At 39.0% G+C, this 12,944-nt stretch overlaps 1 protein-coding gene across 1 annotated transcript in view; it reads right to left on the reverse strand.

Moving 5' to 3' along the window:
• TREH (trehalase) overlaps positions 1 to 12,944 on the reverse strand; it is a 63,703-nt gene that overhangs the window by 18,881 nt on the left and 31,878 nt on the right. The window contains exons 7-12 of the mRNA XM_075190735.1: positions 12,263 to 12,379; positions 12,040 to 12,162; positions 7,007 to 7,056; positions 6,724 to 6,912; positions 4,672 to 4,889; positions 3,756 to 3,867 (exon numbers count right to left, since the gene is read on the reverse strand). Of these exons, the coding sequence (XP_075046836.1) occupies positions 3,756 to 3,867; positions 4,672 to 4,889; positions 6,724 to 6,912; positions 7,007 to 7,056; positions 12,040 to 12,162; positions 12,263 to 12,379 (809 nt within the window). The remainder of the gene's footprint in view (positions 1 to 3,755; positions 3,868 to 4,671; positions 4,890 to 6,723; positions 6,913 to 7,006; positions 7,057 to 12,039; positions 12,163 to 12,262; positions 12,380 to 12,944) is intronic.

Consider the following 12,944-nt stretch of genomic DNA (forward strand, 5'->3'; position numbering starts at 1 on the left):
CATACCACCGTATACACCCATATTTCGACCACTGCCTATAATGCAGTTTCCAGGGCATTAAAGCACAGAAATAGTAACAAGGCTATATATTAATCGAGGACCACAGCAGATGATATCTCTGATATCTGCTGCATTTCCAGCCTCTTAAATCACAAATCTAGTCCTTATAGGTGACTATGGGAACTGTTATTTTTCCCTAATTATCAAGCTCCAAGCTTGATCCTGGCAGGGGCGGATTGGCCATAGGCCTTACTGGGAATTTTCCTAGTAGGCCATTGGACTAATGAGGCTGCCTGAACGCCGCCACATGTATTTTTTACTTTCTGTGCATTTTTTTATTTGACTCCCCGCACAGGGGGATGGTGGTGGGTGGCAGTGGGATCTGGAGGGGTCCGCTTCTGCTATCTTATTGATCCTGAAAGGGGCTGTCCCGGCAGTGACACTGTCCTGGCAACGAGCAGTGGCTGCAGAGGATCTTGTGTGACTCACTTCGGTTCCACCCAGACGGATGTCTCCTGCATCATGGATATGAGTGTCACAGACACGGGTACATTTTTAAACAAATTAAATTTATACAATACAAGAATGCAACACACCATACCTACCCCCACATATCTCTCGATGAATCAGTCCCCCTTACAACAGGAATCTCACCTATTATGCTACACAGTGAGAAACTGCTACATAATCACCCACACTTATAGTAATGTAATAACTCCTTTGAGCATCAGATTACCTTTATTTTGCCTACCAGTAAGTTCCCTGCAAATAATTGATAGTTAGATTCCATTATTTTTCAGCCAACCACCACCTGTCCAATCCATACAAATGTCAACACTGCATTTAGGTGATGTATTACAGGATCTTATCAACCCTGTAGAGGTGTGATATGCAATTCACACAAAAATTTGGTTAGCATGAATGGTATTGACTGTCGTTGATATATTTTATTTTGGTGTTTTATTTTGGTGTTTCCCAAATTAATTTTATTAGTTAATGTAAAGCACCCAAATTATTTTATCAAGCATTTTTGTCATCTGAAGTGAAAGTTCGCTGAATGACACATGATCACTGTATCTGGATTGCAAATCTCCTGGCTTCTCTTTCTGCAAATACCCTAAGCTCATACATTGCTGAGAAAACTGTGCTCCTTCTGGGGATAGTGCTATGCTAGTTGGGGTATAAGTAGACTGAGAATAGAATTTCTTTTAATTCAAATTAATGCGAGACTCATCTTTTTTTTTTCCCGCAGCTCCTCTTCTGCCTCCCCTCTCTGCGTTGCCCTACATTGGCTCTCCTTCCCCTACAGAATCCTTATTAAACTGCTTACCCTGACCTACAATGCCCTCTCCCACTGCCTCATACTCTCCAACCTCCTCTCCATTCACACTCCATCCTGTTCCCTGCGTTCGGTCAATGACCGTCGCCTTTCCTCCACTCTGATCACCTCATCCCATTCCAGAATCCAAGATTTCTCCCGGGCTATCCCCCTCCACTGGAAGGACCTCCCATACTCCATCCGATTGTCCTCTAATTCGTGCACCTTCAAACGAGCACTTAAAACTCATCTGTTCCTCAACACATACCACCCTTACTCCTGATCTCCTCCCCTCTCATCCCCTGTCCCGGGACTTGCTCCTCTTTTCTCTGACTCCTCAATGTGGCTCCTGTCTGTTTCCCTTCCCTTTAGGATTTAAGCTCTTACGAGCAGGGCCCTCTTCCCTCCTGTCTCTCTGCCTTTTCTTCTCCTCCAACTACAATATGCTAGCTATGTTTGGAGCTATTAAAGTACTGGTATTTTTGTTCACTGTTCTGTATAGTTTTACCCTGTATGGTCCACTGTCTGTTTTCTGTACGGTGCTGCGGAAATTTTGTGGCGCCCTATAAATAAAGATGAATAATAATAATAATAATAATAATAATATTAATAATAATAATAATAATGTCCAGCAGAAAGTTTGTCTCGTGGTATTAGAGCCAAGGGCATTATTTATAAAGGAACGTTGCTTTTTTTCTTTAAGTGGCAGATTTTCTGTGATTTTTCCAGTGGTATCTAAAATGGCAATTTTATTAAAGAAAAAACCTCTATATATGTAAATAGCTGTGAAATATGTTTATCCAGTTCTATCACTAAATGAGGGCTTGTCAAATGTTTCCAGCAAAACAAAAAGGTTGAACTATGCACATAAGCAGGTATGGTTATGCAAAATACACCCATTGGACTACATACTATCATAAATGACAATTCTAAATGTCTGTCTTTTAAAATCAGGTGATGATATATTAAACAGCCAAAATGTCCAATTTGATATACTAGCCCAGTACTCATTACACTATGGCCTGTGGCAGTAAGAGTGTTAATAAAGTAGTTTATAAATGTGAAACATTTTACTGCCTTTTAGTGTGTGTTTGTTTTATCAAATTAATGTGCAAGATTTAAAATAACCACTATTGCAATATATGATGAGAAGAATATTTCCATAACTCCCAATTATACCTTCTAGTTGTGTTTATTTTTTCTCATACTATCTATAGCAACTATTCAGATGTTTGGATGTAGTGCACTTTTTCCCCTTATATCAGTATAAATGGCCCAGATTGTCAAGGCTGTCCACCACTGAAAATATTTAATTTTATTAACAATTTTATAAAATATGCTTGATTTAAAAATAAATAAATAAATACATAAAGTTAATGACACATTATTATGCTGAATTTGGACTGAAAGTAGAAGGGGGCTCAGGGATTATCAGTAAGGGGTTGCTGTGATATTTCTGCAGTACTGTAGTTTGAAAAGATAGGTCTGATTTTTAATTACCTCTATTTTTTTCTTACTGATGTTGAAAATGTAATTGAGTATTTTACTGACTGCCAGTGCATAGTTTAATGGTTGGTATGTCTGTCCACTCTGCACAATATGTGTTGATGAGGGACAGGGCACCACTGTGTAGAGCACAGACACAGCTGTGATAGAAGAGGATGGTATATATTTATACTCAGCATTACTTTGTAATGCAGCATGATCATTAAGGTATATAAATAACTGGCATTTTGAGGCATTTTTAATGCAATTATGTCCATGTGCAAGCATAGCATCACTGATCCCAGCGAGGAGGATTGGTCGTAGGCCTTAGCGGGAAAATTCCCACCTACTTTTGTGTTGACCCCTTCCTCGCTGATTTGGACACGCTCACATGAGGCCTCTCAAAACATTTTTACAGGGCCACTTTAAGTTTCCAATCTGCCCCTGGATCCTGGTAGCTAATGCCATCTGAAGATAGTATTAGCCATTATAACCTATGTGGAGAGCTTCGTAGGAGAGGTATTTTCGCCTCCCTCCCCAGTAGGCTTTATGCGCTCCCCATCGCAAATTCTGCCTGACCATAGAAACCTGTATGTAAAGTGATCATAATTGTGATACTTTACTATAGAATTTTCGCTGGGACAGGCTATTATCGGAGCACCTGTCCCAGCTAATCAATTTGAAAAAATTGTCACGTTAATACATTTCTTATCATTGCGATAAGTAATGAAAAATAACGTAAACAATTTTAGTTTGGCCATAATTAGACCCCTGAGTATCATGGAAGACATGGCACCGAAGACATGATTTAAGTGTAAATACAGAGTAATCGATATTAATAGAAATATGTAAACGTAAAACACTGCATTGAATGTGAACATTATCTATGCTATTAATCTCAATTGTATATCCATTTATTTACTTCTCTACTTATTTCTCTGGTTGTCCTCACCTTCAATCACCATGTGTTGTAAAGGTGGCCAGCCATTTGGAAAATCCCACTGCTGCCCTGAGTGATTGAGAGAGGTTGGAATTCCATTCTTATAGGATAATGCTTTGCTTTCCTGCAACAGTCACAATGGTAATTAGATTTTAATTTGGACAGAAAAATAAAGGGTAATCATTCCATTACCACTTAGAAAGAGTTAAACATTGTACTGTAGACATGCTACTATGCAGTATACTGGTATCATACATAACAATATGTATCAAAACACTTCTAGTGATAAAGATCCGGCCATCTCAAAATATAAATATATATATATATATATATATATATATATATATATATATATATATATATATATATATACTGTATATGTCCAGACTACATGAGACGGCACCTCAGAAATTATAAATGACTAATCCAAGAACAAGTTGGTGTGAATTTTTTACAACAATTTATTATTGGATTAGCCATTTATAATTCCTGGAATGCCGCCTCACACAGAGTCTGGATTTTTTTAACTTTCTACAAGATAAGATAGCAAATAGGTTGTTTATTTGAACTACTTTTTAGCGAGTGCCAGGATTTTTCTGTATATATATATATATATATATATATACACAATCAGCATGATATGGAATCATAACCTAATGAAAACAGTCAACGTTACAATGACTGTTCATGTGCTGCTCACTTTTTGCAGCTCATTAATATTGTACATTTTTCTATGTTTATTACAGCAATTTTGCGTTTTTTTGGTTTTTTTTTTTTACTATAGTTGTTATAAGTGTAATCCAAAGAGTTGTATAATATGTATTATGATAGCTCTTAAAACAGGAAGATTTCAGTTTCAAAATTAAGGGTACACACTAAGATTAACAATAAATAACACAGTGATATTAATACAAGAGAAGTAATGGACCTCTAAATAGGAGACTGCTTTGTCTACAACCCCTGTGTCAGTGTAGCATGAAGCCCAAAGTGGAGCCAAGTTGCTGGGATAGAAGTTTGGATTCCGGCTGTTGTCACCCATATAAAAGTCCAACCAGACCCCTAGTTCCTTGTCCCAGAGAACAGCCTGCACAGCATCAAGTCGTTGCTTGAGAGCAGATGAAAATTTAGATGCCTCCTCTGGCATATCTATAGCAAGTGACAGAATAACAGAGAATGAAGGAAGAGGTTATATAACATAGAAAATATTAATATATAAAATATTTGAAGAAGTTCTTATATTTACTAGGTACAGCATACATGACTTTCATTTGCCTCCGTCTGCAGACAATTTGTATGTACAGACATGTAGAAATATACTGTTCTAAAATGCTTGAGCGTGCAATCCTTTATATCCAATAATGTCAACTTGCTTTTTAAATTTCAAATCATTCCTTTAGAGCAGGGGGGTCCAACCTTTTAGGTTCCCTGGGCCACATTGGAAGACGACGAGCTGGTTTGGGCCGCACATAAAATACACTAACACTAACGATAGCTGATCATCGAAAAAACCATAGAAAACATAGTTAACATATTAAACTTACTTGGAAATGAAGTTATTAAGAGTTAGGAAACCTGTTGCAGAATCATGATTAAAGCAGTAGTCCCATTACCAGCTACAATTTAACTTACCTGCATCTGTCCCTTAGTGGGGTTTGGGGAATTAAATGCCAAAAACTTTTTTTTCCTCTCTTTCTGCACCCATGAATCATTTTTTTTATTGACCAGTTTGAAATGGTCACCGATATAGGTAGCATCAGGAGGACTAATAGAAATCTACAGAGATTTAAAGATAGGGTGGTGGGAAAAATGGCTCATGGAGCAGCCTCCGATGAGGGTAACAGTGGGTGATATTTTCACCCTACTCAGCACTGCACATTTAAAATGGTTTAAAATATTAAAAATACAATCATCTGGGGTTGAGGTCAGGTCTCTGTGTGGGTCAGTCAAGTTCTTCAACACCGAACTCATGAAACCATGTCTTTGAAGTCCTTGCTTTGTGCACTGGGGCACAGTAATGTTGGAATAGAAAAGAGCCTTCCCCAAACTGTTGCCACAAAGTTTGAAGCATAGCATTGTCCAAAATGACTTGGTATGCTGAAGCAGTAAGATTGCCCTTCACTGGAGAGAAGGGGCCTATTCTAAACCCTGAAAAACAGCCTCATACCATTATCCCTCCTCCACCAAACTTCACAGTTGGCATAATGCAGTTAGACAGGTAACGTTCTCCCGGCATCTGCCAAACCCTGACTCACCCATTTGACTGACAAGCAGAGAAGCGTGATTCATCACTCCACAGAACACGTTTCCTCTGCTCCACAGGCTCTGTGATTTTATGTGGTCTTCCACTTTGTGGCAGAGTTGCTTTTGTTCCTAAATGCTTCCAATTTTTAATACCACTTATAGTTGACCATGGAATATCCAGCAGGGTGTAAATTTAATGAACCGTCTTATTGCAAAGGTGGCATCTTATCACAGCACCACGCTTGAAGTCACTGAGCTCTTCAGAATGACCCATTTTGTATCACAAATGTTTGCAAATGGAGAGGTGCTTGATTTTATACACCTCTGGCAACGGGTCTGATTGAAACACCTCAATTCAAAAATTATCAGTTGTGACCAAATACTTTTGCCCATATAGTGTATAGGTTGTGTTGTGTTATCTGAGAAGCCTTTGTGGATACATGGGGGTCTCCCAAGCCATCCCCTGGTAAGACAAGCTACCTACATTAGTATGCACAGTAAGCAGCACAGAAGACTAGGGTGGAAGCACTGCGCCATCAAGAGTGGAAGTGAGTAATGTGAACACAGCATATCTGCAATACCCCACTCAGGGAATTATTAACCTTTATATCATGCTAACAAATTATGTAGTGCTCTACAGAGAATGGTTTAATATTTACGTTAGTTTAATAACTAAACTGCCATAGTGGAACTTTTTGGACTGTTGGGTAAAACATCACTAGTTTAGAAGGTGTCTCACCTAGTTCAGTGTAGAATTTGGCCATTGTTCTCTCCACACGGCACAAAATAGAATTAAGGTCCACCGGAATCACAAAGTTGGTTTTGGTGTCCAGTAGAGTGCCCGTAGACCCATAGAACCAGCGTGAGGAAAAATCCCAACCAGACTCAGCAGCAGCTTTGATCTCTGAATAGAAAGACTGCTTTGCTTCTAAATAGAAAAATACTTATTATAGTACATTGGAATGAAAGCAAAGACAGTCTTAATAATGTGAAAAGACCAACCTAAATTAAATGGGTCATACCTGCTGTGAGGTTTTCAGCAAGCTCATAATCATCAGAATAAGACTCAGGCCTGTAATTGACACCAAACAATACATGTTATTTATTACAGCTAATTGCTAATCATGTTGTTGTTTTTTTTTTAAAATCTTAATTTCAAATGGATAGTAAAATATAATGATATAATGTAAATACAATGACCTAGCTTAAGAGTTTTTATTGGAATAATAAATATAGCTACATCAGAGTCCCACAGTCTGGAAACAACAATGTCTCAGGTTATAATATGAAAGCTGGCCTAGTAGCTATGTGGCTCCAAAGTGCTATACCCCCCAAAAAATCACATCAAAATGGGATGGACCTTTTTCAGATATTTCAATAAATCTACCCATATGTGGCCAAATTGGAAATTAAAAATGTCATTCAGCAATTAGTCAATATGTACCCAACTTGAGAGTATTGACCTTCAGTTAATAGAGATCAGGGAAGTGGTGAGTCTGAGGAGAGCGGGAAAGTGGGGGTGGGTGGATGAGAATCTGTGCAGAGTGGGGAAGTGATGGTGGGGAGGTTGGGGGTTGTCTTAATGGCAATGATTTATTTCTCAAGTCCCTAAACTGTTGTCCGCTCAAAACTGAGAAAAATTTTGGGGACCAACTCTGCTTGGGACTTTAGGCAATAAGAGAGGATGGCAATTTCTAACTCTAAAATCTCCCCCACCATTTTTTTAATGCAGTCTTGGGCCATTGAAGTTCATCTGTAAGAGATTTGTCGAATGGGCTTGGAGGCCCCAGACAAGACATGATGCTTGACTATGGGTAGCACGGTGGCTTAGTGGTTAGCACTTCTGCCTCACAGCATTAGGGTCATGAGTTCGATTCCCAACCTTGGCCTTATCTGTGTGGAGTTTGAATGTGCTCCCCATGTTTTTGTGGGTTTCTTCTGGGCACTCTGGTTTCCTCCCACACTCCAAAAACATACTTGTAGGTTAATAGGCAGCTAGAAAATTGACCTTAGTCTCACTCTGTGTATGTTAGGGAATGTAGACTGTAAGCTCCAATGGGGCAGGGACTAATGTGAGTAAGTTCTCTGTACAGCTTTGCAGAATTAGTATAAAGAGCTGGTGATGATGATGACTTGATGAGTTTTTCTCAGTTTACAGGTAAATAAAATTTGTTGGGCTTTAAGTACTGCCAATAGTTGGGCTTTTTGATGGGACTCCAGTTGCTCCCCTATTTGTGACTTGACTATCTCTTGCTCCTTTTAAACACTAGAGAGCATACTGTGGGGATAGCAACCCCACTCTTATGGAAAGCTATAAGCATATTAATGAAGTAGGTATGGGTCTTCTTATGAATCAAAATATTCTCCATGGTACTGGATTACCGTGTTCATGCAGTTTTGAGTTTGTTGCTGTAGCTGGAAACCAGCTGGGGACCAGAACAAATACATTTTGCCTTATATCTAGCTCCCTTCCTTTTGTACAGCAGTCATAACTTCATTTTGGCCTATGCTGCATCGCCTGGAGGTAGACCAATAGTATTAAGATCTACAGCTTGAAGAATCTCACTAGGAAACCACACCTTGCTAAAGATGTCCTTCAGGGCTTGGGCATGATGTACCACATCTGGGACAGACAGGGCTAAAGATTCTGAGTACTAAGTTGCAAAACCTACCAACAACAAAATATATTATTTCCTGTCTTGCTAGACTTCAGTAGAGACCCAACCATATCCATGACCACCCATTGAAATGGTTCCTTGAATATAGGCATGAGTTATAGTGGGACTCTAGTGTCCACACCCCCATTTTTTAACATGCCTTGCATGATTCCTAAACCTCATATGTTATGTCTGGGCACAATACGTTTTGCAAATGGTGAACACTTGCCTTCTAAATACCCATATGTCTTGCAAAATCAATCTTATTTTTCAGCACTAAGGGCTAGATTTACTAAGCTGCGGGTTTGAAAAAGTGGGGATGTTGCCTATAGCAACCAATCAGATTCTAGGTTTCATTTATTTAGAACCTTCTACCAAATGACAGCTAGAATCTGATTGGTTGCTATAGGCAACATCCCCACTTTTTCAAACCCGCAGCTTAGTAAATCTAGCCCTAAGAGTTGTTCCTGATGTGCCTGAAGTACTAACAAATGTCTTCTGGCCAGTTTGGGGTTTTGTTGGGTCAGGAAGAGTGCAATTTAACATAGATAAGTTATCCAGCATCCTGAGACCACATAATGGAGACATAGGTGTTATGAGTTCTGCTTCTCCATAGGGGATTAGAACATGGAAAACATCTGGGGGTAAATGTATGAACATGCGGGTTCTTCAACACCTGCATGTTCAGCGTGTTCGGCGATTAAATTTCAAGCGGCGCTGCATTGTAAAGGGAGACTTCCCTTTACAATGCAGCGCCGCTTGAAATTTAATCGCCGAACACGCTGAACACGCGGGTGTTGAAGAACCCGCATGTTCATACATTTACCCCCTGCTTTCTTAGGATAGTTACTCAGTGGCAATAGGTAAATGACCCTGATGTCAAATACAAACCAGTGAATAGATAGAGCAAATGAGTATGGAGTTGTTGGGACCAATGAGTTCACTCACCATACCTATTTACATGATTTTGCTAGCGTTAAAAAAAAACACTTAATAATACTGCAACTCCATGGCCTCAGTCCTGATGCCTGTATGCACCTTCTCTTCCTTTCCCATAAGTATGGTAACAATCAGGAATTCCCTGTATCCCACCTCATCTTTGCATTGGCTATTGAGCCCCTGGCCTCTAAGATTAGATTAAATCTAGACATTATCAGAATAAAGGTGGCCTCTAGCAACAATCCCCAGCAACAAACTCTTTGTGGACGATATCCTCCTCACTATAAAAAATCCCCCAATCTCTTTCCCAAATTTATTCAATGAAATCCAATACTTTTGGCCCTGTCAAACTTTTAGATAAACATGACAAGAAGAAAAAACAGCTCTTGGAACTTAATTTTCCCTTTAGTTGGCACTTTAATCAAATTATATACCTACAAGTTAGGCTTACTAAGAAAGTAGAAAATGTCTACCAAACTAATTACCCTCCCCTCTACAACTGGACTAAAAATGATCTGGCCTCACCTCAAAAAAGATGAAAATTCTTTTAAGACTATTCTATATTTTCCATACTTTGTCCATCAGAATCCCCCCATGTTGTGTACTGGATGATGGACCAGAGTGCAGGGCAGCCTGGGCTGTGAGCTGTTAGAATAGAGTGGTTTGAATCTTTGCAGGGAGGTGAGATGGGCCCTGTGGCACTGGTGGTATATAGCTATACCACTTTCTATGTCCCAGGATGGCAACAGGGAAAATATACCATGTTTGTATGCAATATTTATGTTTGCTTTAATTATCTGCATATGTACAGCAAAGCATGTTGGTTTCTTTGCAGTATATTAACCTATGGCCTCCAACATAGTCTCCAGCTAAGAGGTCAAATTATAATGAGACAGAATAATTAGAGTTAAGATAATTGCTGAACTTTGACAAACAGTATTACCAGTAAGGGAATGATGAGCATTCCCATGGATTTCTCAAATATGAAATCTGCTTTCAATATTGTCTCCATATACAGCTCCTATAGAACTATGCTCATATACAGCTCCTAGAGAACTAAGCTGCTCCAAAGTAGACATTTTACTAGAGAGTGAATTGATGAGTGCTAGACAATAAGGGAGAGTGGCACATTGTCACAACCACGAGGATGAAGATGGTGACACCTACCAGTAGTTGGCGCTACTGAGTACTGAGGCTCAGAGTCTAATACGCCTCTGGTTTTTACCAGGGACCCCTGGAAGGAAGTATGGACTCCGCTGCGAGAGGCTTGCAGGTCGCGGCCCTCAGTATCATTTAGCTGGAGAGGTGTCCAATGAGGTAGCGGTGATGGAGCACCAGAAAACTGGATGCAGCAATGCACAGACGGAGGGTAGTCAGCAGAACCAGGTCAAAACCAATTAGACAATCACAGCCAAAATCAGAAGCAGGAGAATGGTCAGGAAGCTGAGTCAGAACCAGAAAATCACTCTAAGACAGAATCAGGAGCCAAAGGAGAAGTCAGGTACAAGCCGGAGTCAGAATCCAAATGAGCAAGAGCTAAACAGGAACAAACACTGGAGCAAGGCTGACCATTTTCCTGCTTCTGATTTTGGCTGTGATTGTCTAATTGGATAAAATTGGATAAAATAATTGGATAAAATAGACAAACCAGACCTGGTTAAACTGATTGATTACTATTTTGGTAGCAATACCATTATTAACTGATGGTTAACTGCCTGGCTTATGTCAATTACTTATGTTTATGTCCAATAAAAACTAACTTGGCCTTCTCTAACACTCTCCAATTAAACCATTAGTTTCAGCAAACAATAACTTTTGAACAAATAAATCAGGAGAGCACACAATCTGTTTTTTGGGTCCTCTAATTGTTAGATATGAAATTCCTTCTAGTAGGAACCAAACCTTGATTTATTCAGCAGCAAGGGGTCTGGGAATTTAGTTTTAAAAATGTATAAATTATTTCATGCAGCAAATAGCCAATTTAATGAAACATCTTAAACCTGGGGACTAACTCTGTCCAGTCCAATTCATTAATGCGGAAAAGACCTTTCCTATGCTGCGCTATTGAGAAGGTCTAAACAGCTTCTGTCTTCCCTCAATGCGAGCTGAAAGGCAAACCCTACCCATTCACTAAATGGGGAAGAGATCAAAATACAGGGTGTCCAAAATGTGAACAACCAATTCAACTATTTTCTCACTAATTAAAAAGATCAGTATATTAACAAATAATGTGATTTACATTTGATTTATCAGGTTATTGTAGTGTGTTGTGGTGTGTATATATATATATATATATATATATATATATATATATATATATATAAACTTTTTATTGTTTCAAATATATTTATTAATGTTGTGATATTAAAGTAACAATTAACCTGTAACAAACCTATTATAGCATATTGAATAAGTCAGCTTTACAACAGTAGGCGCTAGTTTAGAAAGAAATGCCTCACCTTGGTCCTCCTACTGGTACATAATAGCGATTCAGTGTATAGCTCTTCCCATCCAGTGTCACTGATGCACTCCGATTTTGCATCCAGAAATCATACTCTTTCGCCAGGAGGTGGATGTTATCCCTATGCAAGGCGATACAAGAATGTAAGCTATTCATGCTTAACCTTGCAGAATCATATTTTATTATTTAATACCAGCAATTTGTTCTGTCGGAAGTAGTACCTGAGAAACGTTAAGTTCTTTTGATTGGTCATGTAGCTATCCATCATTAAAGTAAGGAATGGTGGCTGACTTCGGCGCAGGTAATATATTCTGCCCCCATTGGGGATTATTCCATACCTGTGTGATAAAAATTAACGTAAAGGAAAAAAAAAATCTCCCTTAAATGTATTTCTTCTATTCCTTCTCTAAATCCTCTTAACACAAAATTGCTATATTCTGTCCATTTATTACTTACCACATGCTTACCAACCTACTTTTATTTGACCCAAATACCCCTGTTCCTTTTTTTTTTAATACAAATATATTTATTACATTTTTAAACAGTACAAAAATAAAGAAAAGTAAACAAAACAAAACCTAGTTCCAATATACATTTGAAGCCACACTTGATAAATATGCATGTAAAAAGTAGAATATAACAAGCAATGCAACGTAGACTACTATCCACAGATCATTAATGTGATGCATAAATCACTTATATCCCTCTACTTCAATCAGGGCCGGATTAACCCGAGGTCTAACTGGGCTATAGCCCAGGGGCCTCGGGCATCCAGGGGGCCCTTCAAACTCCTCAGCAGCATTATTGATCGGTCGGGGGCGGGGGCGCCCCCGGCCCGATCGATGCTGCTGAGTACTGTCAGTGCAGTCCTCTGTCCCGGCGCGCTGTAGTCTACTTACTGAG

Source organism: Mixophyes fleayi, chromosome 11 (genome assembly GCF_038048845.1).
Source record: "Mixophyes fleayi isolate aMixFle1 chromosome 11, aMixFle1.hap1, whole genome shotgun sequence".
NCBI lineage: Eukaryota > Metazoa > Chordata > Amphibia > Anura > Limnodynastidae > Mixophyes > Mixophyes fleayi.